Source organism: Pagrus pagrus, assembly GCF_965226575.1.
Source record: "Pagrus pagrus genome assembly, chromosome: 12".
NCBI lineage: Eukaryota > Metazoa > Chordata > Actinopteri > Spariformes > Sparidae > Pagrus > Pagrus pagrus.
In genome coordinates this window covers 23,479,140-23,506,898 of record NC_140196.1, presented here as the reverse complement: position 1 = coordinate 23,506,898, position 27,759 = coordinate 23,479,140, and the positions used below count along the sequence as shown (strand labels likewise).

The window sequence follows — 27,759 nt, the reverse complement described above, 5'->3', positions numbered from 1 at the left end:
GTAGGAGTGAATCCCTTGAGCCAGGTTCCAAAATCTGAGACATACATGTGCAATACCTCATTAAAAACACAACATTATTTTTTTCCCAAGCATGTTATCACGTAAAAATAGTTCATATAACATGCTACAACATAAGAAAGCGTGTAGCGTCACATAATGATCTCCTGAACAAATACATTCTGCTGACGGAGTATGCTGACGCCCACGTGGCCCTGCAGGGGTCTGCCCACTAAAAGGACAGCATGTGCCAGTGAATCAACACTAAATGCCAGTTTATGTGGCGTGACTACCGTGCCTACCATCTGGGACTGAGACGGCACCAGAAGGCTGAGACGAAGACAACTCGAACATAAACAGGAATGTTGCTAATGAGACAGCAAATTAGGAAAGTTATTTACAAGTCAGAGACTGCGGTTTCTATTGATCTGCGCTATTGTATGGGGAAGCAGGGTAACAAGCGCCTACGCCGACACAATGGTCCCCGTCACGGCTTTCTCTTTTCTCTCTCACACGCACTCGCAGCGGCAGAGTGAGGAGCTCCGGCTCTCTCATACACACTTGTCACACGCAGGGAGCGCCCACGAGGAGACTGACAAAGGGGGTGTGATGCTGGCAAAGCAGGATAGACCTAGTCATTATCAGCTTTCTGCTCTCGCGGGAGAGCATGCTGGCAACACAAGTCATACATCATTTCCACCTGTGATGGACTGAGGGGGAGGAGGAAAAGTGGGGGATCCAGCAGGTGAGAGGGGAAGATGGTGGAAATGTGAGTGGCAGGGAGAGATCTCCAACTCATTCTGCACATAAAGAAGCTGAAGAAGCAGCACAGGTCTCTGATAAAACCCACACATCAGACAAAAATAGACATGGGCTGGGATCTGTCCTCTGCCTTTGTTCGCTCAGGTAAAGCCATTAGAGCAGGCTGTGAGGAAACAGCATGGGCCCGCCGGTTCAATGCTTCATGTCGCACTAATATACGTGCTCCCCACTGAGCTGGCCATAATTGTGCCTCAGAGAGACGATCGAAAGCCTTCCTTGGGCACTTCTTCACGGACAAGAAGACAGTCCCTTCACGTCTCTTTCTCACCTGAGGTCCATATCACTCTGTTCTGCTTCCCCATGACTGTTGTCAAACCGGAGTTTACTGAGGGATGTGACAATTGGACAGGGACTGCCGCTTTTTACAGGTGATTGGATGAATGGGGCGCAGGGATTAGCCGGAGATGAAGTGAAATGACAGGCGGTGAGTGTTAATTAGGGAGGATGTACTTTAATACAGGTATAAAAGTGCAGAAATAGAGCTGAAATTGACAAACTGCTGCATGGAGAGGAGGAGGAGGAGGGGGGACTCTAAAAGGACAAGTAAATGTGAAATGAAAGATGCAACACAACAGGGACAGAGAGGGAGGGAGAGGGACGCAGAAAGTAAGTACCCAGTAGGGAACACGCTTTTGAAGACAAGTGTCGATAGAGGCCTGTGCTGTGAAAAGAGAGAGAAGAGAGTAGAGGAGGAAGGTGGAAAGGAAAGGAAAGGAAAGGAAAGGAAAGGAAAGGAAAGGAAAGGAAAGACAAGCCCAGCAAGTGAAAAGAGAAGAAAGGAATGATAAAGAAATAAAAAGGCAATATAAGGGAAGGCAAGGCAAGGAAAGGAAACGAAAGGAAACAAAAGGAAACAAAACGAAAACAGAAAGGTAGGAGGATTGAGTGAGAATAAAAAAATAAGAGTATGTGACTCCGTCACATCTTATCTGAGGCAGAGCATTCCTTGTGATGCTGCTGCTGCTGCTGCTGCTGGTGGTGGTGGTGGAAGGCCTAGAGTTAGGGGAGTCATTAAAAAAATGTCTAGCTGGCTAAAGCGCAAGCACTGGTTTTGAAAATAGCCTGAATAAAATCTGCATTCGTTTAGGGGGGAGTCCGTCACACAGGCACTCATACTCAAGAGGGCTTAAGGGAAAAGGCCAGAGAGACGGAAACGCAGGATCAAGGCGGGGGAGAGAGTGATTTAGGCATCATCATGAGGGATGAAGAGATGAAAACAGAGACGCGTTTGCTGCCTCGGCGGAATTTTTATTCTTCCCAGCCTCTACAGGGTTAAATTGGACCGCATGCAGCGAGTGAAGTGACGCCTTCTACCTCGATACTAATGGGGTTAATAATGAAACAGCGCAGATCTTTTCCTTTACGGGCTCCAGGGCAGGAGTATAAAACATTGCATGTTGCTGTTTAACTTGCCTTGCGCAGAGAGATAGGCCATTAGCCATTACTGAGCTCTGTTCTAATGCCATATGGAGTAGGATGAAAAGGCAGGGTATGCCTGAGTGCGCGCATGTGTGTGTGTGTCCATTAGTCCATTAGTGTGTGAATGCCTGTACTTGGACGCCAGCGTGGGCGCACCCAGGTGCTTAAGTGCAAGCAGCGCTGAACAATGTTGAGCCCGCCACCCAGCGTCGGTCCTAAACCAACGCCAATCATTTGAGGGCTGGATAAAGTAAAGCAGAAATGCACTATTAACTTTGGTGCTTTCTGCAACATTTAAATATCCTTACAAGTCGCACGGCAGCAGCGTTATGAAGAGAATGCGTGCACCAGCTCCAACAGCCTCCCCATGATATCAACAGACTAAAAAGCTTTACATCGGCTCACTCCGGAGAGCGCCGACGAAATGATAAGATGACAAAGTGGCGGGCTGGCTGGCTGGTTGGCTGAATGACTGACTGATGCGACTAAGAGAAGGGAGGGAACAGTTTGCGGCGGGCTCGAACCAGTTAGGCTCGCCACTGACATTCGCCTCCACCTGTGAGACAACGCGAGGGAGAGAGAAATGTGCGGGGAGAGCTGAAGGGAAGGAAAAAAATGAGAAATATGACACGGGGCTGAGAGAGAACTGTGAGTGAGAAGGAGAAAAAGAGCGAGAGAGATGTGACTGAGAGCAATGTTTCCAGCAGTGATTTTACTGTCTATTGAAGCAGAAAGCACTGAACTTTAGATGAAATATTAATACAGAGCAAGAGCAACTGAGGGATAGAGAAAATAAAGGGATATAAGGCGTTGCTGGTATTAGCCACCTCCATTTTAATTAGTTTCTCCTTTCATTTCAATTCCTCCATCTCTTATTTGGGCTCTGGAGATGAAAAACTCAATTAGAGAATAACAATTATCGGAAATTATTGCCTATTACCTAATTGTTTAGGTTATCACCGCAATCATTATTAGAGTCTGCAACTACAACCGAGCATTAGAGCCACATGAAATTAGTCAAACCGTTTCAGGAATCAAACGCTGGATTTTCTTCCACCTTGAATGTGCCGGTGCGGAGCAGGCGAAGCCGGGGGTCGGTTTTAATTGAAACGAGTTGTTGTCCCAGCCTGGAGGCAGGACGCAGGCTGGACATGGATTAAGCTGAGGTGAGAAATGCTTCCTCTTGAAACAAAAGGCATCAATCTGTGACAAAATTGTGTTTGGCTTTTTTTTAAAGGAAAAGCTGGAAGAGAAGAATCAAAAACAATTTGTGTGCAGAGGGATTTATACTGATGACACTACGTAACGCTAGTGTTTTTGAGAAACGCAGTCAGGGCCCATATTTATGTGTCTCCGAATCACTCCCAGGAATTGGGATGATTTTATTTATACACCATTATATGCTGCTTCAGAAATAAACACACAAATAATGAAATCGAGGTGTTCTTGCTTTTCATAAGTAGAAAAAAAATGTGGCAGTGGTGAAAATGAGTCTAAAAACGAGTGACCTATATCTCACTGAAATGCTTCTTCCTGGGTGAGTGTATCGCTTATGAAGTGTAATGAATAGAAATGAGACAAATATACTTGTTCTTGCAGTAGACTGTCATCATTTGGGTTTTTTTTGTTTGTCATTTCCTGTTTTATTTTTTAGATTCATCCTCACGTCATGGTGTGACTGTCCACTTCCTGTCTTTGTCCTTTTCCCGCCCCTTTTCTGCGCACACCTGTGTCAATTAGTCTCTGTGTATTGATGCCTGTGTTTAAGTTCTTAGTCTTCGTCAATTCGTCTGTTTCTCCAGGTCAGTCCTGCGTCTTCTGCGTTCTCTGTTGTTCTGCTTTGCTCCCTCTGTGTTTCTGCCTCCTTGTGCTTCTTTGGTCTGTAATATATTTACTTTTTAGTACTGTATGTTTTATTCTTCATTAGTTCTCAGATTTGCCCGTCTGCTTCTTCGTCTTTTGCTGTCTGCCAGTTCTGTTTTTTTTATTTGGATTATAGCTTCTTTATTAAAGCTTGCTCTTTGTTTTTCTAACTGACTGTCTCCGTTGCGTCTGCATGTGGGTACTCACTTTTGTTTGCCAAACCTTAACATAGAGTGAGACTAGAGAATTATGATGGTGTGTTATAATTTTCCTCACAGCTGCAGTTTGACATATTAAATGGTGGAAAAATTCAACCTACGCTGAAATATTTATGCAGGGCTTTCTGTGTACAAAGGCTTTATGGGCAGCCTTTGTGTGTGGACTTTGCATGTTCTCCCTGTGCTTGCCTGGGTTTCCTGCGGGTGCTCCAGTTTCACCAACATACATCAAAAACATGTATATTAGGTTAATTAGATTAATTCTATGGTCAGTGCCCTTGTACAGCACACTTGCCCACTGCTCCTCAGGGATGGGTAACATGCCAAGTATAAGTTTGACTATATTGTACTGAAAATGACTGTTTGTGACAAATAAAGATTCGTATTCTTCTTCTTACAGGCAAGAAACCTGCTGTTGGTAATAAAATGATCAAAGTTATAGCTCCATCGCTCAATCTCCATAATCTACATGTCCACACGTATTTCTTGGCTTCTCATATACACATAAACGTGTTTTTAGGTCACTGACAATGACCTTTTGGAAAACTCCTTCCAGGGCGAAAATATTCACACTCTCTTTTAAAGGTGCAATATGAAATAACTGGCCACCTCTTGAATTCATACTCTAATCAAATCACCATAGGTAGTGGTTAGCTCAGTTAGCTGTGCAGCCAGTGGTCCGCACTGGGAGCTCAGAGTGGTATTGTGAGAGTGGACAGGCCGGGGCTAGCTGGTTAGCATGCTAACTCCAGTCGATATCTCGCCGACAAAATACATAGAATTCTTAGTGGAAACGTCAAAAATCTTGTTTCTTCACATTGTGTTATTAATCTAAGTTAACCTTTGATTGTTTTAGACTCAAATTCTTACATATTGCACCTTTAATTTATGTTTACGTCTGGACAGGCAGAAAAAGAGATATTTGGAAATAACGACGCAGACACACATGTTAGCTTCTTAATAGGGCCTTACCAGTGTTTGTAACATTGGCAAGTGTGAAGTAGGAGTACTTGAGCTGAGAATTTAGGACACGAACAGGAAAGAGAGACAAAAAACGACTGCGTCGTCCAGGAGGATTCGGAGAAGTGGAGCCACATTTGCCTGCCTGATTTTTCGTATTATCTGTAACTAAGTAACCACCCACACAGCACACAATCTGCTTCCTGTTCACTCCAGTGTACGTCAATGGTGATGTGATATGGACAGAGATTATTTCTGAAGCTCGTCTGTACACGGATCGTTTTTGTTTTTAAACATTTCTTTCGAAAATATCCATGCACGTGTGGACTAGACGACCTTGGACAGAGAACCAATCACACTCACGCGCTCACACAGGCATTAGGAGAACATGCTTGAATATCACAGTGACATTTACGAGTGAGCTACTTTGTGCTGTAAGTAAACACTGGCAGGCCACTGGCTTAAACAATAAATGCACAAGCAATTTAAAATTGTAAATTCACTTAGCTGTGTCTTCATTGTTTTACAACGCCTACATTAGAGCCACAGCTCGCCTATATTGTGCTGCATTACTCAGCAATTATACTGCTACACTACACCATCTGTTCTGTGCCCTTACAGGTGGTCCCGCATAATATTTATTTCTGTGATGCCACACAGTGTTGAGAAATACACCTTGACAGCGTGAATACATCTCTTAAATATAATGCAGGTTGTTTGTCAGAACTTCACACTGAGTTTGAGGGGGAATGAATAAATCTGTGCAATATCTGAGTGACAAGGACATTATATTAGCTCCTGCAGAAATTGTCGGTTGAGACAAAAACATACAGTTTTCTTGTCTCCATGAGGCCGCGAGGTGCTGGGCTTTGGCAGAGAGAGTGTTTGCTTCCTTTTGCATTAAGAACAGTCGAGATCAGTCAGGAAATGTATTGATATTTGCAGCAGCCTCCTCCTGCTGAATGTGCCTGATGTCTAATGCTAAAAGGCCACCTCCTGGCAGCTCCTAACGGATTAGGACACTTATGGATCTCTGCTTAAAATCGGCTGACACGGAAGTCATATTCAGAATTGGGGAAGTTGATGAAATGCTTTCACTCCTACGCTGAGGAGCAGGGCTAAAATTGCATCACTCTGAGAAGTTTTGGCCGGTGAAGATAAATATTTTTTATTTTGAGACACTTGATTAATATGAGAGAAGAGAAGAGAAGAGAAGAGAAGAGAAGAGCATCTGTGAAGTACAGAGTCTAAGATTTACGATTGAAGAAGCTTGATTGAGATTTCTTTAATCTGATCTTTATAAAACAGTCTCTACATTACACCGTAGTAACAGTGACAGATCCTCAGATAACTTAAATAGACGTCGAAGATAATTGGTTGTTGTACTACCCATGAGAGTAAAGTCAAACTGCTGCTTTATTGCAATTATCATCTTTAAATAACAGCTGATAATGGTGTCAGATGCTCATGACACCATGAATATAAATGCACAGATTGTGATCTGAATAAATACGTCATTTGCATTATTGCAGAGAAATACATTTATAGGCGCTTTATGTGTAACAGATTACTTTTGGAAACATAGCCCTCCCCCCCTCTCTGCCGTTTAGCGCGTTATATGCAAAGCAGTGCACTCTGCATTCATGCACTGTAGCCAAATGAGCCTGGTGAGAATTGAACCCATAATTGCAAGTGCAGCAGTTACAACACGCCGAACCACACGGGAGCCTTCGTACAGTTTCTGGGAAAAACAATGACACTGCAGGTGCACGGCTTCGACAAAGCTCGCGGAGAGAAAAACAGTACTTAGAGAAAATATGGCAGACATCTACATTTGAAGCCAGAGAGTGGATGCGTGGATGTTTCCTCTGCCTCTTCAAGCCCGCGAAACAATGAGGAGTTCAGAGCTGTGATAACAGTTTGTTTACTGCTCCGAGCGACTAGATGAGGGTTGCGTTCAGGACAGGCCTTCCGTCTGCCTCTAGTCTCATGCCCTTGTTTTTCACCCTTCCCTTCTCCTTGCACTTCTCACTCAAGAACATGAAAGTTTGGTTTGTTTGCATCGCGCAACGAGCCGCTCCTGCTTATTTGTAACCAATTTAAAACAGCTGGAAGCCACAGATTCCCACAAGGCCCTGCAGGGTCCATCTTGGCATCGCTCTCCTCAGCCCCCGAAAGTTTACTTTCTCCCTGCGCGCCTCGCAGACTCATCATCTGTTTACCCAATACGTTGAGGTGTATTTATCATTTATAAGAATGCCATAAACTTTGGGTGCAGCGCTCGGTTTGGCCTCAGCAGCCTTTATGTATAAGGGATGAGAGTGCACGGTTGAGGCGATCCATTTTGCACCCCTGTGGCAGAGTAGTTTACCCACCGCCGTTTTTCTGACAGAGAGCGCATACTGGATGAAGCTGCTAAGCATATCTCTGAGATGATGACGTCCTGGCCCATTTCCAGCTGTGCTCCGAAGAGCCGGGGGAGAACGGGGTCAGACGTGTGGAGAGGGCAGGAGGCGACGGCAAGGGCCTCAGAGAGTGTGTTCAGTTGGCTGCTCAGCGATCCTCAGAGGGTGAGGTAGGGATTGTACATGTTCAGCCAAGTGGACATCAGTGTAGTTCCTCGGTGGCAGGGGATAAGGGACTTTAAGAGACTTTCGCAGAGTGTTCTTCTCTGTCCAACTTTCTTTTTATCCATTTTGATGGGCTCGAGTTTGAAATAGGATTTGCACTTGTGTATACCAACACTGGCTGAAAGGGAGGGGGAAAAAACACCCAAACACACACTGATGTGAGACAGCGAGCAATGGCCCGCCACACCCCGTTGAGGATGTGCCGCTCACAGTCCAGCGACTCCATTCATCAAGCTAGACAGAGAGAAAGAGAGCACGAGGGGGGAGAGGAAGAACGGAGAAGTAAACAGAGGCTGAGAGGTGAAAGGTAACGTTGCAATACAACAGCAGAGGGGTGGAGAGCGCGAGGACGACAGCAGGTAAAGGTAGACGAGCACAGAACAGACAGGAAGCGAGGATGGAGTGATGGAAAGAGGGAAAGGAGGGAGAGGATCAGACGCTGGCGGGAAGGTTCCCATTAACATGGAAATCACTTCCTCTTCCCCGGCTCGCCATGGCTCACTGATGGCTCGGCAAAAAGAGAATGGCTTTAGCTCCTATTATTCTGCGTGAGGGGGCACACTGCCAGGTCAGATGAAAAAGTAACCCAAAAAATAAATAAAAAATTGCGAAGACAGTCTCTTTGCGCCCCGTCTCCTCGCCTTTCCTGTGTGTTCTCTATGAGCAAAGGACCCGGGCGTCGCCTGAGAAGGTGTGATGGATTCATCTAATTTCCACAGAAGCCCGAGCTTACACACCGGGAAGAGACAAAGAAACAGGAACACAAATGGCCCTGTTTGGCTGGGTTTAATGAAGTTTTAAATTTCCCTGTTTTTCCTCTGCGATGGCAGGGAAAGTTGTGAGGGTGGAAATTATCTGAGTGTGGAGAATTTAAGACCCTCTCGGGCTTCCGTGAGGCTGGATTGCCTGCATGTAGGTCTATTAGAAACCTTGTGCTGTATAGGGCGATTACTGCGCGATGAATCGCTCCTCACAGGCTCTTTTGGCTGCACAGGATTGTGGAAAGAAAAGCTCATCAGGGGAAGCTCTGCCTGCGGATCCCTCACAGGAGTCGCCAATTTGATGTGGCTCTAATGTCAGCGTAAAGCCTCATTTGTTTGTGCATGTATACGTGCAGGGGAACAAGAGAGGGCGAGAGAGGGGAGAGAACAAAGATCCACTACCCAATTGGCTGAGTGACCCGGCTACTTCGCTAACACTCGTGCCCCCGCTACACGCACACACACACACACACACACACACACACACACACCAAATCAAGACAGTTAGTGGGCTGCAGCAGCATTCATACCCACGCAGGATAAAAGCCTAGAGGAATCTATCCAAGCAGAGCTCTATACTGTGCCACCATTGACTCCAGGGCAAAGCCACTGCAGTCGCAGGCCTAATTGTGCGGTGTGATATGAGGGAGCCATTTCAGGGAAGGCTTTTCATGCCTCAGCGCTATCTCCCACCCCTGAGCTGGCTGCATACACAGATTTTTCGCATACATGTGAGACTGTGTGCACGGGAATCCACCGAGGATGTCTTCATTAAACCTACAGAACCAGCCACAGTTGTCAATAATAAAACACATGCAGTCACACCCAGCCCTAAACTGGTCCCTTTCATGTTCAATACAGACATAAGCCTGCATACATAAACAGCAGCAGACACATCTGTCTGCATCAGAGCCCCTGAACACTGCAGACCTGCTCCCATCCATTTCCCGGCATCCCTTCAGCTCTGTGTGAGATGAAGTGATTTTCAGCCAGCCTGATTATCACTGTCGCCATAAAGCCATTAGCTTTTACCCCCCCCTACCCCACCGCCCCCCGCCCCCCACCCTCCATCTCTATCCCTCCATCCTGTCGTCTCCCTCCTCCCTCCTTCACGCTTTGGTGAACTTGCCCCCAGGACTCGCTTTCATGCATTCTAAAGAGTGGCGGCTCCGCGTCTTTATCGTGCCAGTCCAAACAATGGGAGACGTCAGTGCGTGGGTGGCGATCATTGGACAGGGACGACAGGACGTGGGCAGCCGCGTTGGACCGGATTGGCCAACGCGAGCGTCCCCTAACTCTGATGAGCCCATTACTGGTCGTCCAATGCACATTAGTCATGCCATTTAACTAAATTCATTATCGATGCCCTATTGAAGAGGACACAAGCTATTTTCGATATGCATTAGATTTTATTGAATGTGATGCGAGTGTTAAATGGGATATAACAGAGTATGATGTAGGCGGCACTGGTGGCTGCTTGGCCTATATAAGCAGTTTTATTCCACTTAAATATTTTCTGTTTTGTCTAAGTCTGCAATTGTTAAATAGAGAAAATTGGGAAAATACTAGTACAGTACTCTCCTCATGTTCTTTGAACATTATTTTAAGCATTAATATTGTATAAGTCAGCGTTAATATTTTAGGAACAGTATTCGTAGAAACTTTCGATGGCCAGCGTTAAACCCAGGAATGGAAACGACTGCTCGTCGCTGAGCACGCTCGTTCATTAACAATGGCGCCCGTGTTTTAACGGCGAAATCGTGAAAGTGGACGATTTGACAAGTGGGATTTCTCAGCACAGACACTGTCTGCCACGCTGACTAAAAATGAATGTGCGCTGAGGGTGTTGGAATAGGAACAGATGGGAGAGAGTGTGATAAGGGACACGAGGGTACCGGGTGTGTGAAGAGCGCACACTGAGTGAGTGGGAGTCAGGAATGTGTGTGTGTCAAAGGGAGAAAGCATGTGTGTCTCTGGGCCTGACAGGAGATGACAAAGTCTGTCACCTTTCCATCTCCTCACCTCTGACTGCTCATGCAAGTGTGCGCGAATGTGTGTGCGTGACCCAATTGCGCGTGTGTGTGTATCAGAGGAAAAGGAACACAAAGGCAGATTCAAACGGATGCAGAAGGAGCGCGAACGCAGATAAGGAAAACACACAAGGTTAAGTCATTATGTCAATCTGTGAGTACTCTTTTAGCTCGCCCACTCGTCCCTCTTTGTTGTCTGTACTCCTCTTCGCCTTCGTTCTTGCATCTCATTCTCACTTAAGGACATAATACCCTGATTATCCCTCCTGACTTCCTCCATTTTCATTCACTCCCCCGCTCCCTTTCTTGTACGTTTGTCTCCTCCGTCTCTCTGTGGTTTCCTCTGTGTTCTCCGAGCCTCTTCTCACCCACTCCCTCTTCTTCTGCTTCCATTGTCTCACTCTTTTGGCAACTTTATCGCACCTTTCTTAGCGACTCCATCTTTCTCTTTTTCTCTTTCAGGGAAAAAAAATAAAAATACACTCCGGCGCAAAAACAAAAAAAAAAAGACACACGCAGGAAGATGGAAGATTCACTCGCGCACACCTCCTCTTTCTCTCTTTCCATCTCCTCCCATTCACACTCTCTCCGTTACAGCCTCGCTCTCGAGGGAAATGAATTAGTAATATTTATGATCAAGCCCTCTCCGAGCTACTCCCTCCATCTCTCCCCCCGTCTCTCTGTTTCATCTCCCTGGTGAATAAAATGACACTGATCTTATCGGCGCTACCTATGTAGTCAACTGTCAGCCCATCTATCTTTCCATCCATCAAACTGCTGGAGAGTGATGGCTCCCTCAACGTTTTTATGTGGCACCGTTGGCAAGCCAAGGTTGTTTGGAAACCACATAAAAATGGGAACAGGCACCTGCGTCTCCGTCTGCGGACTTGTCACCAAGTAGAGTTGTAGCTGTTCAAACAGCTCTGGCAGGCAGAGCAGAAGAACCAAAGATTTTTTTTTTTCCGGGGGAACAAGTTACGAGTCTCCGGATGCTCCTGTGTGTGTAGTTAAACTATAACAAAGTGCCGCTCTGAGTGTCACAAGGCAACAAATTAACACGTTGCCCTTTGACAACCGAGATTCATTCGAGCTTCGTAAGGGCGGTACAGTTGGTGTACAGATCTCAGGGATCGGGCCAGATCACACATCAAATGTTGACATTTCACCGAGAAGAAGCATAGGGAGAGTGACATTTCACTTTCTGATCTGCCGGGGGAGAAGAATGTGGTTGTGAATCATCTCTGGAAAGTTTTTAATTTTGACGATCTAGGTTAGAAACAAGACCGTGTCACGAGGCAGCGTGTTCTCCTGATCGTGTCTTTAGGCATTTATCAATTCAATACTGTAGATTTATGCATGAAATGTTGTTATATGGTATGACATAAATCCAGCAGGTGGCTCAACAGAAGTTTTCATTGAACCCCACATTACCAAATGTTTGATCTATTGACTGGTTATAAGAATAACCTGCAGCAATGTGAAAAGTATTTCAGGTTTGTTAACAACACGAGGACTTTGCTGAATGTACTTCAAGAGCAAATATTCACATGCTTCAAGGACTCTCTGTATCTTTTGTTTGAGGATGTGGTGAAATTCAAAGGGTCGGTGAAGAGGGAAGCTATTACTCTACAATTCGTATGCTTTAAACTTCATTCTTGGCCTTGCTTTGAAAAAAAACTGCAGTAACTTGAGGATGGTTATTGTTCATTGACGTGCTTCTTCTGAAGCTTTCAAATGTGTGACATGGTTAAGTGAAGGAGTTTGTTCTGTTGCCATGGACATGTGTCTGTTGTGAGTTCACCAGAAATGCTTCAAGGGCTCAAACTGTTTCTTGCAAAGGTCAAAATGATCTTCGATGCTTCGTTTTATACCAACAGGAATGTGAAAGTCCTTGAGTTGAGATCACAAACTGCATAGTATAACTGCTTTGTGGACTATTGTTTTGAGGATAATCTGACGTTACTGTGTTGTTGTTTTTTTTGGAACGTTATAATCAAAGTTGCTCCATGGCCATCATGAAACTGACCAACCGTGATTTTTTAGTGTCACGGCTAAGAGTTAACCTTTCAAACACATGTTTTACATTGTGGAAGAGTGTATTTGAACCCAAATTTGGGATCTTACCTTTTGTGAATATTCACTGGGAACCTAGTCTTCCTCAGAGTTAACTACAAACAAACAAACCATGCTGCTACTCAGTGAACAAGTACTTAGAAAATTTGCATTTAAATAATTGGTAATTTGGAAGTACGAACGTAGAATGTTGTTACTGATGTTTTTCTTTTCTTTTTTATTTGTGTAACTGGAATATGCATGTTATATGTGTTTTATGCTCTTAACATGGTTATTTAAATTAACCTTAACTGGAGGATAATAATAAGCTGAACATTAGTGCTTGTGTTTATGATATGGTTAATTGTTTCCTGATACACTGGGAATCTTCTCATGCAACAGGAAGAACTGGGTCATGTTTATTTTTATGTTTTTAAGATGTGTTTTTCCACCTTTGCTTCTTTTTAGTCTGAGCTGCCTTGTGTCTCAGTTCCTCGGGTGTCGGCGTAGAAATTGCTGCAACTACAAGGCAATATCTGTATTTAATTTCGGTACTGTAAAGGGTGTGAAAAATAACGATGTTGCCATGTTTGTTGCTTTTGTCGACATGATATTTAATGGAAAGAAAATCTGTGCTACAATGGAAAATCCAGTCTATTTCATTATCCTCCATGCTTCTTTGCCATCTTCCTGAACACACGCAGTATGTTATCCTCTTAAATAACCTACTTTCCGGAGTGAATAGAATAAAAAAAAAAGTTGTTCTTTGTATTGAATTAAGTGGTCATCTTATTTTTAGGTACACTTGCAGCCGATGCTCCAGCCTCTATTGCAGTTTATCCCGGAGAGAATTCAGCTGTGGAGTACACACAGCCATAAATTATTCAGCCACAGTAAACATGGAAAAACATGTCTGAATAAATGACTACATGGAAACAAGGGTATAAAATTTCCCATCAGCACAACAATGACACTGTCCCCCTACTACAAAGCTATATGATGCTGTGGAAGTGCCACCATCTTAATTTCCCTATGGATTACCGGGGGAGTGGAGAGTCATCTACTATGCCTATCCTGAAGCTTTGAAACAGGAAGTTGATACCTCGAGGAGTGATTTGATACCCAACCCACTTGTTTACTCTCAGACAATTAGCCAACCATGTATTTCACATCGCGCTGCCATAATTAAAAGCTTAATCAGGCAAGGGGTTGATGTGGAATGAGACTGTAATAGAAACTCCCCTTTAGCACAATTTTTACATCTGTCTGCCTTGTTAACTAGCAGTTGTGGGGAGGCTGTGGGACACACAAATGTTCACAATCTGACATGTTCCTGTGAAAGACAGGCCCACTGAGAGAGATCTACTCCTGCGAGCATTAATGTGAATTGGGAAGGAAAATATCAAGAGTCCAATGATATATCTGGGATAAAGACTTCACATTAATCTTTTAATGGTTCCCGGTGAGATACTAAAAACGATTACTTTATGTGTCTGAATGTTTGTCGCTTGAAAACGTTCACAAAGCAGCGCTACCTTGAAAAGGATCATTTGATACGGATGAAAATAAAATTAAAGCTTTTCTTACACCGAGGAATGCTGAGCTGAAACATCAGAAAGCAAGTTCCTGTCCAAATACATTTGGAGCACGGTGTATGCCATTTGATAATGAGACCCAAAGGAAAGTGTGGTTAGAGCGCTGTGTTTGCCAATGAGGCATCTGAAAATATCCCACATTTCCCACTTACACTTAACCAAAAAACAACTACAATCTGTACAGTAGCCTACTTTCCCCTCCGCTATACTGCCTCCTCCGGGCATCAGAAATCCCATGACAGCGTTCAAATCCATACACACAACAAACCCACTTACTTCCTGGAATCATGTTTCGGATAGGGAGAAGTTCTAGGCCGCTGTGAAAACACAAGCCCACGAAGCAGCACGGGCTTTTTCTTCTTGTTAAGGCTATAATGTACAGCTGATACCTGGTCGGTACGCTCCAATGTAATCCTCTCCCTCTGGTAAATGCCACAAGGAAAAAGCAGTGTTGACCTTGGGAGACGGGGGGGCCGGATTTGAGGGTGTCTTTTTAAAAGCCTGGGTGTGTAATTGAGTAGAGCAGCGGGGCGGCAGGCTTTGATGGTGTTCGCGCAAGCACAAGGGAGCGCGGGTGCGTGTGGGAACACACAGGCAAAAGAAGGCAAGCGGAAGATGCACGCGGACAAAAACACACACCGAGAAACTCCCGACTTCAATAAAGCACATACGTGATCGGCGGCAGCAGGATCGGCGGAGGCAACAGCCGGGAGGTTTGGTCGACTGTGAGTTTTCACAGCAGCCGTTTGGCACCACCAGGCTTCTCATCACCCTGGCAGATCAGAATGAGCCCAGTTTTTTTTTTCCTCCAAGAAAGCCTCCAGTCCTCAGCGCAGCCCGCTCCAAATCACCAGCTTTGATGGGGGTTCAACTCCACCAACAAAACTCCCACCCCAGGACATCATTAGTTCAATTTTGGCTATAAAGCCACTGGTCTATTGGACTAGAAACCTTTGTGGCAGGCCTACCGGTGCCTAAAAGCGCTGTTCTTGCATCCACCTGCACTCTGCTATGCTTATGTTTATCTGCGCCTATCACAAGTTTTATTTTATAAATTTTTTTCAATATAAATAATATATAGATTTTAACTAACTTGTTATACACTATATTTGGGGCTGCACTATTCACAGTTTTACATTAAAATTGATTTTTTTAATCTACCGCACATAATCAACAGTGTCTTAACAAGCTGTAGGAGGTGAACGTTTTAGTCACCTATAGTTGATTTGGACGGCGAGAAAGCACTGTGGCAGATACATTTACCAGCTGACATTAAGGAAGGGAACATTATATGTCACCTTTAAATTCTGAGTTGAAAAGAAACTCTTGGTTGTCTGGCTCATGCAGTTTGTTAGATAATGTGTTTGTTTGTGTTTGAAACACGGGTCTATAAAACTGGTTTTGTCTCATCTGATGCTTGAAGCAATGGACAGAGGGCCGGGTCTTTTTGTTGTTCAAAACCACCAACAGAGCCGATCGTCTTGCTGCAGAAATATAATCGAGGTCAGAGATTTTTCCAACTGTGAGGGGCATCTCCCCAGGGGGAGAGCTGCGCGGGGAGGCGCAGAGGGAGAAACGTGAGGTAAATATACAGCGCGAGGTGAAAGGGACAGGTGCACGCAGGTGTTTTAAAATCAACTGGAAGCTAGTTATTGTTGTTTGGCAGCTGATCTGACTGCTTATTATCACAGTCAGCAGCTGGAGCAGCAGTGGCAACTGTGACACTCAGCTCATGGGGGATATTAATGTACTTCAAAACTCTTAGTGCTCGAATGCCAAACTTTGCTTCTTTGAGTCATAACTCAGGAAAATCTGAACACATATTTATATTAAAACACATTCTTTTTGATTCACTGTGAATTATATTTTCTGAGGACATCATTATCTATCTATGTTGATCACAGAGAAATAAAAAGGCTCCTCGCAACCACACGACTTGCCTCAACAATTATCATGTTTTAAAATGTTCCAGTTCTTCAATATCAAAGTAGCCCAGTATTAACAGTCTGTGATCCATCCATGCAAACATGAACTTAATAATATCTTATCCGGCACATTATAAATTGTGCCAAGTTGAGGCAGCTCTACAGGATCAAACTTCAAAGATCCCTGATCGAGATGATTGCCACACGTCAGTTTCGGACATGTAGCTAGCAGCTAGCACGGTAGTTGCCGTGTATAACAAACTGATGTTACAGACAGCTGGCGGACAGAGTTGTGTGAAACTCATGTTAAGCTCTAAAGCAACTCATATCATTCTTATCATTTTAAGCAGACCATCTTCAAAGGCTGAGTCTGGACCTCCGGGAGGTGTGAAGGATGCGTGAAGCCGATGTCATGGTTGGCTTAAAGAGCCAGTGCAGAGCTGGCAGCAGTATTATTAGGGGTCATCAGTCAGATGTCATAGATTTATCAGACTTAGTGTAGTTAGTTATATTCTATAATTAAATAATAATGTACTGTACCGCTAACACACTATGTTAATAAAAAACTTGCAGTTTGTAGTCGGCTTCTTCTTCAAGGCTTTCACTTCAGACTACCTCCTGTTGATAAAATGTATCATGATTTCACTCTTATACATACTTCCTGTTATATTGCACTATATTAATACTACACAGAATCACAGTTTGGTTGCAAGGAAGTTAAAACTAGAAGAAATATAATTTTTTTGAAAGTGAGAGATTTTTCTTTCGGGTATAAAATAATTTGTTCTTTTTAATTTGATTCCTGGAAACATTCGGCAAAAACTTTTTAAATAAAGACGTGTTGCCAAGTATCATTAGGGGGTTTTGGATGTTCAGGATAATTTTCAACCAAATCCAGTGAGAATTAAGCGGTTGGTGAGGCTTACAGTAGAGTACACACAGACAAAAGATGACAAAATAAATATATTTTACTTCTAGTTTAAAAAACAGCCAACATAGTTAAAAACAGCAAAGTGTCTCCAATTTCAAGATTTAGTGTATGTCATATATGTCATTTTTGTGCACTTTGGGGTGATTATTCTGCAGCTGGGGTTTCCTCAGAGCCCAACATGGACATACACGTATGTTTGACAGAAAAGAGCATTCAGGTCTTTATTTTCCCAATTAATTTTATGCCAGTGCATCTTGTGCTTTCCTACATTGCATGATGCCATTTTTAAAAACACAGAATCGACTCCTGAAAGGTGTGTTATTGTGTTTTTCAATTTTTAACACCAACCATGTCCTCTGCTCATCACATCTGTAATCTCAGAGCAGTTAGCAGCACTTTGCTCCTGGGCTGTCCTCCCGTTGATGTGATCCCTCACAGCTTTACCTTTTCTCTTCCTGTCATTCTCTCCTTCTTGTTCTGTCCATTTCTTTCCAATTTCCCATTACTTGGCCACTCCCACTCAACGCACTGCCTGAACGTTGTGTCGATGTGTATGTGCGTGAATGTAATTGCGCGTAATGACAGGCAGAAACCCTACCATCAGGTTAAAAGCAGACAGGGGGGCTGACGGTCTGCAGCTCTGAGAGACTTTCTCTTTCATTTACACATTTCATCTTGCACTTTTAACACTGGCCTGACACCGACTAACACAATCAGCTCGCCAGTGCTCCCAATGGCAAGTCTGAGCCTGATTATCAAGTAATTTTAAGCGTACCACTAATATGTGGGCTAAAGTGCTCAATTTCCAATCAAATCTACTAAGAATTAGATTTTTTTCTGACTGGCTGGTTTGAACAAAAAGCAGCTGCACAATCTTATCTGATTCACTTTCATGTGGAACAAAATTAATGTGTGATTAAATTCAATACAAACTTATCTTTTGTGAAACTATCCAGAGCATAACTACAAGCTCTGACTTTAATTATGGAAAATAACAATTTTTAAAAATGCAATCAGATTGTTGCTCAAATTGTTCAGCCCTTACAACAGTCATTACATTTCCCTGAAAGACGCCGTGTATTTCTTGTCATTCTAATTGTAGCAACGCTTTGATGCCAAAGTAAATCACTCCCTCTAAAACACCCGTATTGTACAGAAGCCACAAATATATATATCAGCTTCAACTTGCGTCACTTTAATTGGAGTAAGGTCGGCAATTATCTTTTAAGAGACGGCGCTTGCTTAGATGAGAAGGATGACATTAAGTAAAGGATCACAAGAAAACGGCCATCAAGGTGCCCATATTCATCCAAAGGAGGACTACCGGTCCTGTCCTTTTGAAGGTGATAAAAGACACGCCTGCCAATTTTGGAGGTATAACGAAAGCGGAGTTGATTAATATCGGCCTCTGGGACACATCCATCCGACAACAGAGGCGAGCAAACACAGAGAAGCCAGAGCAGAGCTGCATAGAGACTTCTGCAACCAGCTCATCAGCCGCCCTCTGAAAAACTACAGAATGATTTACAGTATCATGTCCAGCTAGGACAATAATGTCTAATAATCCGACTTGATTACAAAATCTTCTTTGCAGCCATTATGTAAATGATTCATTTGGTTTCAAATTCTGTTTACACTTCGCAGCAGTATTAGGCCACATGAGTAGGGCCTAATTTAATCAAATGTATCCACAGTATAAGTCACACAGCTCCACACAGTGCATCCATCCTCCATCTAGAATGACTTCATGATCACAAACAGTGAAATTAAGTTAAAGGTTATCAAAGACTTATTTAAGAAGCCAATTAGGTTGGCGTAAATAGAAGTGCTGTCGCATTATTTCCTATAATCTGGAAGTGTGGCTGGAGTTGGAAAGTGCAGCTGATCTATCACGGCAGAGGGGAGAGAAATCCACGCCTGAATGTTTGATGAGGCACTTTGCAGCCCTGCAGGAGTCTCCTCTGCCTGACTGCTGCTGTGAAAATCCTGACAGGACCTGCAGGTCAAAAAGGTCCGGGAACTCTTCTGCCTCCTGGTGCACAACAAACACTGTGTTTATGCTGTTATGCAGCCTAATGTTTGTTTTCTCTGAGCACTTTCCGTATTATGAGCACCGGAAAGTTCAGCCAAACACAACTTTGTAATTCACAGTAATTTCCGTTACAACACAGTGACTGACAGCTCACTTGATGCTGCGTTTTTATAATGAGGTAAAGCCTCTATCATCTCCAAGCTGGGATGAGGTAAACATGATGGGTGTGTGTGTGTATGGGTGGTGTGAAGAGGTACAATATCTGTACAATGTGGGTTTTTTCTAGCTTTAGAAATCAAGGTATGGATAAGAACCTGCCAGGAATTCAGATGAGGGGTGATTCTCGTCGCCTAAATTGTTGTCAGGAAATCAAATTAGGGTCATTGCTCTGGGAATTACAACATATGTGTGCCGCTTCTCCAACATACGATCATTTTTTCTAATACGTTGCTGACCGGCTATTCCTGGAAGACATTCGTTCCCTGTGGGTGGCTGCGTGAGCTGCTGAGTAACTCACTCTGAGTGAAGCGTGGAGGATTGTCGTTGACGTCAGTGAGCCTGACGGTGACGGTGGTGGTCCCAGATAATCCTCCCAAGTGACCTCCCATGTCCTTGGCCTGAAGCAGCACCAGGTACTGGTCCTGGGTCTCCCTGTCCATGTCGGGCACAGCCGTGCGCAAAATACCTGGGGAACACACACACACAAACAGCGGCATTAGGGTGGCAATGATGCATTTAAAGCAGGGAAGAATAAGGTTTTTACTGTGGTTGAATGCCACCAAATGACCGTAATAAATCTGTGTGGAACTAAAAGGGCTTTTTGATCAATATTTATGACTCAATGATTACAAGGCACTGAACCTTCTGCTTTCCTAAATGCACTCTCTGGCCTGTGCTCTGCTCAGTTGAGCTCCTGGTACAATGGGAGCTCATCCAGCTTTATACACATCTTTTACTACAGAGTATCTGTAAAATGTACAAGAGTTTTATCACAACACCTTTTGTGCCATGATAATGATATCTATGGTATCTTTTCACCAAGCGTTGTAGGTACCATCAGGCTTACTTTATAATAGTCCTCAATGTCACTATTAATGGTTAAAATGTAATTCATCAAAGGTCTCACACTGTAGAAAGTGAGGCTTCCATTTCTTCCATGCCACCACAAGGCCAAGGCCTGATATCTCTGGAACACCGCTTAGGATTTTCTTCAAATTTGGCACAAATATCCGTTTGTACTCAGGGTTGTGACATCATAATGTTCTACAAAAAATGTTCTGGCCATTATTAACTCTTGACTGGCGTGTGGAGGCATACATCGCCAGGCAGTAATTCTAGTTTGATTATAAGGAGGTCTAGGTGTGAAATGTGCAAGCCCATATTCAGAAACGAGTTGTCAGGATTTCAGTAAAGTTGTGATGTCACAACGATACAGTCCCCGCCCTCAGCCACGCCCCCAGCACAGCCATGGTTGCAAAAACACCAGCAGAGCTGATGCGGAAACATGGTAGCAGTGCCTGCTCAGGCCTGTGAGAGCTGACCAATCAGAGCAGACTGGGATTTTTTGGGATTGGAACTTAAAGTGACGCAGACAAAAACAGAGTGTTCAGACAGAGGATGAATAGAGAAGCTGCAGCAATGGACGGTGTAAGAAAAATAATGTTTTGAACATTTTCTGGTAGACATCCAAAATAAAAGTATGAACATGAAAATGAGCATAATATGGAACCTTTACTGCTTTGCTTCTCGACCTAGCTCTGTGACTCAACAGGAATTGAATGTACTGTTCATTTGTTCACACATTTTACATCGTCGACCTGATAGATTATTGTAATGCTGAATTAACTGTTTCTCAGTAGTAAAACAGCCTCCCAGTTGACTTTAATTAGATACCCTACGAAGTGGTGGAATGAGACTCTTGATAGACACCGTGACCTTTTATTAATGCCTTATTAGCATTTATAACCGTAGATGTGATTGCTCATTATGAACTGAGAAAGTCATGACCCTTTATTAAAGACTCTATAAAGACCGCACTTACACATGTTAGTTAGTGATTAATAAAAGGTCATGGATTTACGTCTTTCCAATAAATTGGTATTTTAATCGAGGTTGGTCCAGATGCTCTGCAGCTCTGTATGAGAGGGTAACTGGGGAACAATCCGTTGGGAGGGTCTGCCTGATGAAGTAAAGACATGTTTGAGGTAATCTGACTGATAATTTATCCAGCAGAGACCACTGGCAAGTTTAATTTTCAACTGTAAGATGTCCTGCTCAAGACACAACTCTGATAAAATTCTTTTTAAAGAAAAAAAAATTTTTAGAGAACCTGATCAAAAACACTGGTTTATGTTTTGTTTAGAAATATATTCAAATTAAGAATGCCAGACAATGTTTCATTTCTACATGGGTGGCTGTGGCTCAGGGGTAGAGCCAGTGTCTTGTAATCGGAAGGTTGCTGGTTTGATTCCCCTGGTCTGCATGTTGAAGTGTCCTTGGGCAAGATACTGAACCCCAAACTGCTCCTGATGTAAGTAGCTTTGGACAAAGGGTGTCTGCTAAGTGCCCTAAATGTACATTTTAACTCTCAAATATCAATATTGTGTTGGCCTCAGAGATAATAAATCATTCAGTAGCCATCAGTGAATCTATTAGTAGTTACCTACTGACCTGCTAGTGACCTTTTACAAAGACAGTAGTAAGCTGTGCCCACTTCTATTAGATTCTAGTTTGCTCACAGTTTATCTCATTGTAATAATAGGACTGCATTTGTACATATATATTTAGAGGTGTTATTGAAAACATGCAGCCACTAAATGTGACGTCCCATCTCCCCCTACCACTGCATTTATGCCAAAACGCCACTGTTGTTCGGATCATCTGCCCCCTCAAGTGTCTGCCAGTTTTTTGCACAAGCTAACGTTGCTAATACTGGCTAGCAAACGTTAACATTGCTAACGCTACCTAGCAAACGCTAGCTTCCCCAAGCTAGCTAATCCTTACGTGCTAAAGGTTGCTAGCTAACATTAGGGCAGTACAGGAACATACCGTAGAACTCAGGGTTTTTTTTAAGTTTTTTCCACAAACTGGCAACTACCAAGACTGTTGATCGCTGACGAAACAGGAACACCACGTGGTTCCGTCATCGTGATAATACTGGCTGACAAACCTTGTTCAAAGCTGGGACCAACGGTCAGTATTCAGACACAGCGATAAACAAAATAATAATTTTGGACTCGCCACATTTTTGAAAAAATTATGAGCCTAATTCAAAATCATAATAAAAAGTAAAAAAGTAAAAGAGATACTTTTATTCTGTATCTGTCCACAACTCTGTAGATGCATTATATTTAAAAAGAATGATTTGTCGACATAAAAATGTTATCATTATGACCTTTAACACATGAAAATCAGACGTGGGCCGCAGTAGGCTGTGAAATAAACCTGTCACTGTTCCTCAGTTATTATTAAAAGTAATAAAGTCATCAAGTTGTTACTGTGTGGAAAAAAAACCCTGGCATCACTTTGAGTAATTGAAATATTTTCCCTCTAATTGTCAGATCAAGTTCATCGGAGACCTCCTGGGCTTTGAATCCCTATTGGACAATGTCAGACTGCACTGTCATCACACTGAAGATATGACTGCTTTTCCTGACAAGCTGACAGCTATTCTGACTTTCCGGGAGACACTCAGTTTCCATTTGACAGCAACAATATATTACTTAATGTCCCGTTAAAGGTGCACACACGCACACACCCACATATACAAACACAGATATGGGGAGAGGCTCATATGGAAAAGATAAATCACCCAGTCCCGACAGGCAGACATGCTGACAGAGCGTAAAATCTCGTTCTGTATCTCACACTCCTTAGCAGCACACCAAGACACATCACTTACAGGCATTCAACATCGATCACCTCCTCTGTGTAAATGACCCCATTCTACTACATATGATTGGACGGTGCTGGCTGCTCTCACCCAACATCAGCCAAAACACCGGCCTGGATGACTTGGCACCTCAAGGTGAATCACATTCAACGCGGTCTGTTTTGAATGCTAACGAACAAACAGGAATCTGTCTAGGTTTCTGAGCAGAATTCATAAGCAAACAAACCGAATATATGGGCGAACGCGCTCCCCTCCGAGTGTTCGTTTTGAATAAGACCTTTGGTGATGGAGCCGACGTGGAACGGGGGGTGATTGAAAAAGAGAGATAGAGAGCGGAGAGAGGAGGGGAGACGCTCAGAATACTAAAGCTGGTCTGATAGCACCGTGTCACGGCTAATACACACTGGGTGGAATTATGCTTAAATTCCCCAATTAGCATTTCAAAAAGCTCCACGGCTCTCCGCCTGCTGCTGAAGGTCCTCACATGTCAAAGCAATCAATTACTAAGCATCGACATTCAATGAGCAAAACACAAGAATCGGCCACCTGTGACCCATGTGGGCAAAATAAACACTCCCATGCGGGCGCATACTCCCACATTCAGATAAAAAAGCCTCCGCTTGTGCTTCATTCTAATTGTTTGTGCGCTCTCTGTCAATCACAAGAGCATCTAAAGCATCAGACAGTTAGAACTTCATCTCTGAGTCAACCGAGCAATGATCTCCCCCTGAGGGACAATGCTAAAAAAAGCAATCACAATAAAATAAAATAAAAAAAGTAAAATAAGCAGCTTCGCCCTCTTCCTGCACTGATCCAAAAACTCTATGCTCTCGGGTGACACAGAGGCAGCTAACAGGTCCTCTGGGTCCCCTGTAGTCTGTCCTGCTAAATAGTACACAAACCTTTTCTGACGTCTCTCTTTGAACACACGTCTTTCTGTCCGTGCTTTATTCGAAAATAATAACATTCGGCTGCCGCTGTGTTTTGTCTGGGCGCACACAGGCCATCATGAATACATTTCTGCCAACTCACACAGGAAGGAACTGGGGAGGGGGGGGACACTGGGAGAGGGGGAGATGTGTGTGTGTGTGTGTGTGTGTGTGTGTGTGTGTGTGTGTGTGCACCTACAGTGAGCGAGTACGTACAGTATGTGTTGCGGTGGGTTTTGAGAGGAGGGTGTGTGAGGGGGCACAAGAGGGAAAAAGGGAAGCAAGAAAGACGGATGACTAAGTGTGACAAGAGAATGAGGGATGCACAGGGGGAAGGTACGTGTGTGTGAGGGGAGAGAGATGAGTGTGTTCCTCTGTTTGTGCATGCATCTGCTCAGTTCCACCTGTGGTTTGCACGCCGACGCCCACCTGCATGTGTGTGTGTGCTCTGTCCACTCCGTTCATCACCGTGTGTGTGTGTGTTCACCAGCCACGACTAAATTCACTTGTTTGCTCACACTCTATTTGTGTTTGCACTTCAACATCTTGAGCATATTTGCTTTGCGCGCCGCGCGTGTGTGCGTTAGCTTTCCCACATCTGTGCATCCTTTACATTCCTCCGCCCATGCGCGCCATGATGGGGACACACACATACACAGAAATATAAACACACTCACCTGTCTGGGGATCGACGGAGAAGTACTGTTGGCCCTGCACCAGTGTGTACACTAGCTTGGCGCTGTTCCCATAAGTCGGGTCATCAGCATCTGTCGCTGTCACCTGGATTATAGACGTGCCTGTAGGGAGGAGAGAGGAAGGGAAGGAAGGAAATAAAGAGTAAGGAAAGGTGGGATCAGACGAGGGAAGGAAAGAGGTGCGAGAGAGGAGGCGAAAGAGAAAGAAAGAAAAAGAGAAAGACGGAGTGAAAACAAGTACAAGCTGGAGCTAAGTGGACAGGATACAGGAGCACTTTAAGAGCTTTATATCAAGTCAACCTCCACTCTCCTCTCACACTTCTTCTTTTTCAATCTGCTTCCGATGGCAGTGTGACAAATACTTTTTTCACCCCTCCCTCCCTCCCTCCCTCCCTCGTGCACCCTCTCCTTCCTCTATACTGCCGCTCACCTTCCCTTTCTCCCCCCCCTCGATTCCCTCTGTCTCACTTCATTTCTCTTCATCTCCGTCTCCAATTCCCCTCAGCTCCCTTCCCTCAATCGGACCGTCTGTCTCTTCGACGGCCTCCGTCTCCCTCTCGCTGCCTTAAATCTGCTCTCTATGCCTCGTGGAGTGTCAATTTGGCGGGGATTTTTTTTTTGCAATTGTTGGCAAAAAATGGAAATGTATGAAATACAGTAAACACATTTCATATCATTTCATATGTAGAGTTAATCATATATTTCTACATTTAAACAAACATGCAGGTAGAGCGACTATTCCCAGTGGGACTTGAGCCAGACAAGATAGACGGAAGAAGGGGGATTTATGGGAGCAGATGCTACTTTATTTCTGATCAAAGCCATGACAGTATCACTATAGGAAAGATAGGTGGAGTGTGTGTTTGGCTGTGTGTGTGCGGTGTGTGAAAGTGGGGAATGGGGCTTGAGATTCTCTGCTTTGTGATCCCCTACAGGTAGTTAAGAATCCGAGGGGTTATTGACAGATGGTAGCTGTTAATTCTGTAAAGATTGGAGAGCGAGAGAGAGAGAGAGAGAGAGAGAGAGAGAGAGAGTGTGTGTGTGTGTGTGTGTGTGTGTGTGTGTGTGTGTGTGTGTGTGTGTGTGTGTGTGTGTGTGTGTGTGTGTGTGTGTGCGTGCGTGCGTGTGTGCGTGCATGTGTGAGAGAGAGAAAGCTTCCAGACTACGTACTAATTGTAAGCAGGTTTTGAGTCTGTTGTGTGTTCACAGTGGAGTGACAAAATTAAATGTACTACAAGGAACATTTAACTGGTTATGAAACCGTCTCAATTTAACACTGATGCCTCTATATGACCTACACAAGCAAACAAGACCATCAGCAATAAGACTGGATATGTATATATAGTTATTGTAGTTATTATACCGGGTCGGACAAGTCATTAATTCAACAATATTTTTGGCGCAGTCCTGATGATGCATTGAAGAGTCAGATGAGGAGAGAAGAAGCGTATTGCCTCAGACAGCAGCAGAACAACCGGCTAATAACATAACATCACTAGCGCGCTCACTAATGTTCTAGTCAGGTCGAGATCTTGAGGACACAAGGCAGTGGTGTCATACTGCTTTTGTCCACAGGGGTCGCCAAATAAAAAAAAATGAAAGTTCCTTGCAGCTGCTTTAAAGGATCATTGTGGTTTATTAAACCTAGAGTCTGATATTTGTAGCTGTACCCATCAGTGATCAGAATTGATTGGATCATATATTTTGGGAGGTTTGTACTTTACAGAATTTTCCATTTTCTGCTACTTCTACTCAACTTGTCATATTTGCCGGGTACATTTCAGATTATGATTTTAACTCTCAAGACTTTTCAGATGGTTTCATTTAAATTCTACCAAAGAGGTGAAATGTTCCGATATTTCCAAAAACCAAAGATTACAAAATAGTTCTAAGAAATGAATATAAAATTGTGACCCTCTGACTGGGAACCACTGGACTCATTTGCATGATTTTGTGTCAAGTAGTTCAAACTAGCTTCACACTAGCTCCAGTGTTACATTTGTCTGTAACACATTTTACAGACACATGTGAGGCGTCACTGTTCCTAAATTCAGTAATCACATTACAGTTATTAATCAAAAGTTGTTACTTGCTGTAAGTTCTTCAATTATCTGCATAATGAGCAAAATAAATGACCAAATGAGCCTTTTTTATGCACGCTTGCCTAACAATCTCCTGACTTCTTCCGATGCCCATTAAATTCAACACAGTGAAGCCGTCCACTAGTGCGCCAGTGGAGAGGCTCTTCAGGGCAGTCAGACACTCTGAGGAGGAACAGACACTTTGAGAGACTCCTCATGAGATATAACTACTGCTTCAGTGATAAAGAAGTCAAATGAGTTGGACTAGTCTGCTATAAGTCCACGGTTTGTCGAGAGAGCAACTTGAGAGGGCTTGTCTGAGTGTGTTTGGCCTGTTAAATGCAGTTCGTAAGCCATTTAACATGTTTGTTTTTCTTCTTTCAACTCTGTCATCGTTGTCTAATGGTATTTGGGTTAGGGTTAAGAATACAAGAATGGTCTTGTGCAAGGGAGGGATAGGATATTTGGGCATAAGGTTTGGTGTTTTATAGTTAAACTGCAGTAACGTGACAATGCATCTCAAGTGGGGTTGCAGAGTAATACATTACATTTTTTCAATACAAGCAGTTAGTTGACCAGACATGCTGTAAACAAGCCAATTTAGACTTTATTCAATTAAACTCATTTAATTGCAGGTAAAACCAACATAATAATACTACAATATACTCTATAATGTTGGTAACAAACCTTCACTATATATAAAAATTGTGAATGCACACAATAAAAAATTGTTTATGTTAAAGTTGAAGCAGAGAATCAGTTTGTAAGCTGGATGTTATCAAAAGATCATTTTGGAAAATAACTTTACGGTTCGACACAATTTTCTCTGCCAAATATGTTTTGCCTTCTGATTTGCCTTCGGATTCTGAACGATTACCTCTGTGAGTCCAATGTGACAATAAACAAAAGGAATGATTGTCGAACCTG

General features: G+C 43.5%; 1 protein-coding gene across 2 annotated transcripts in view; it reads right to left on the bottom strand.

The window, feature by feature from the left end:
- The window catches only part of cdh24b (cadherin 24, type 2b), a 172,938-nt gene that overhangs the window by 57,021 nt on the left and 88,158 nt on the right, over nt 1-27,759 (bottom strand). For both annotated transcript variants that reach the window (XM_084368131.1, XM_084368132.1), the window contains exons 4-5: nt 24,734-24,853; nt 19,753-19,920 (exon numbers count right to left, since the gene is read on the bottom strand). In XM_084368131.1, coding sequence (XP_084224257.1) covers nt 19,753-19,920; nt 24,734-24,853 — 288 coding nt within the window. The remainder of the gene's footprint in view (nt 1-19,752; nt 19,921-24,733; nt 24,854-27,759) is intronic.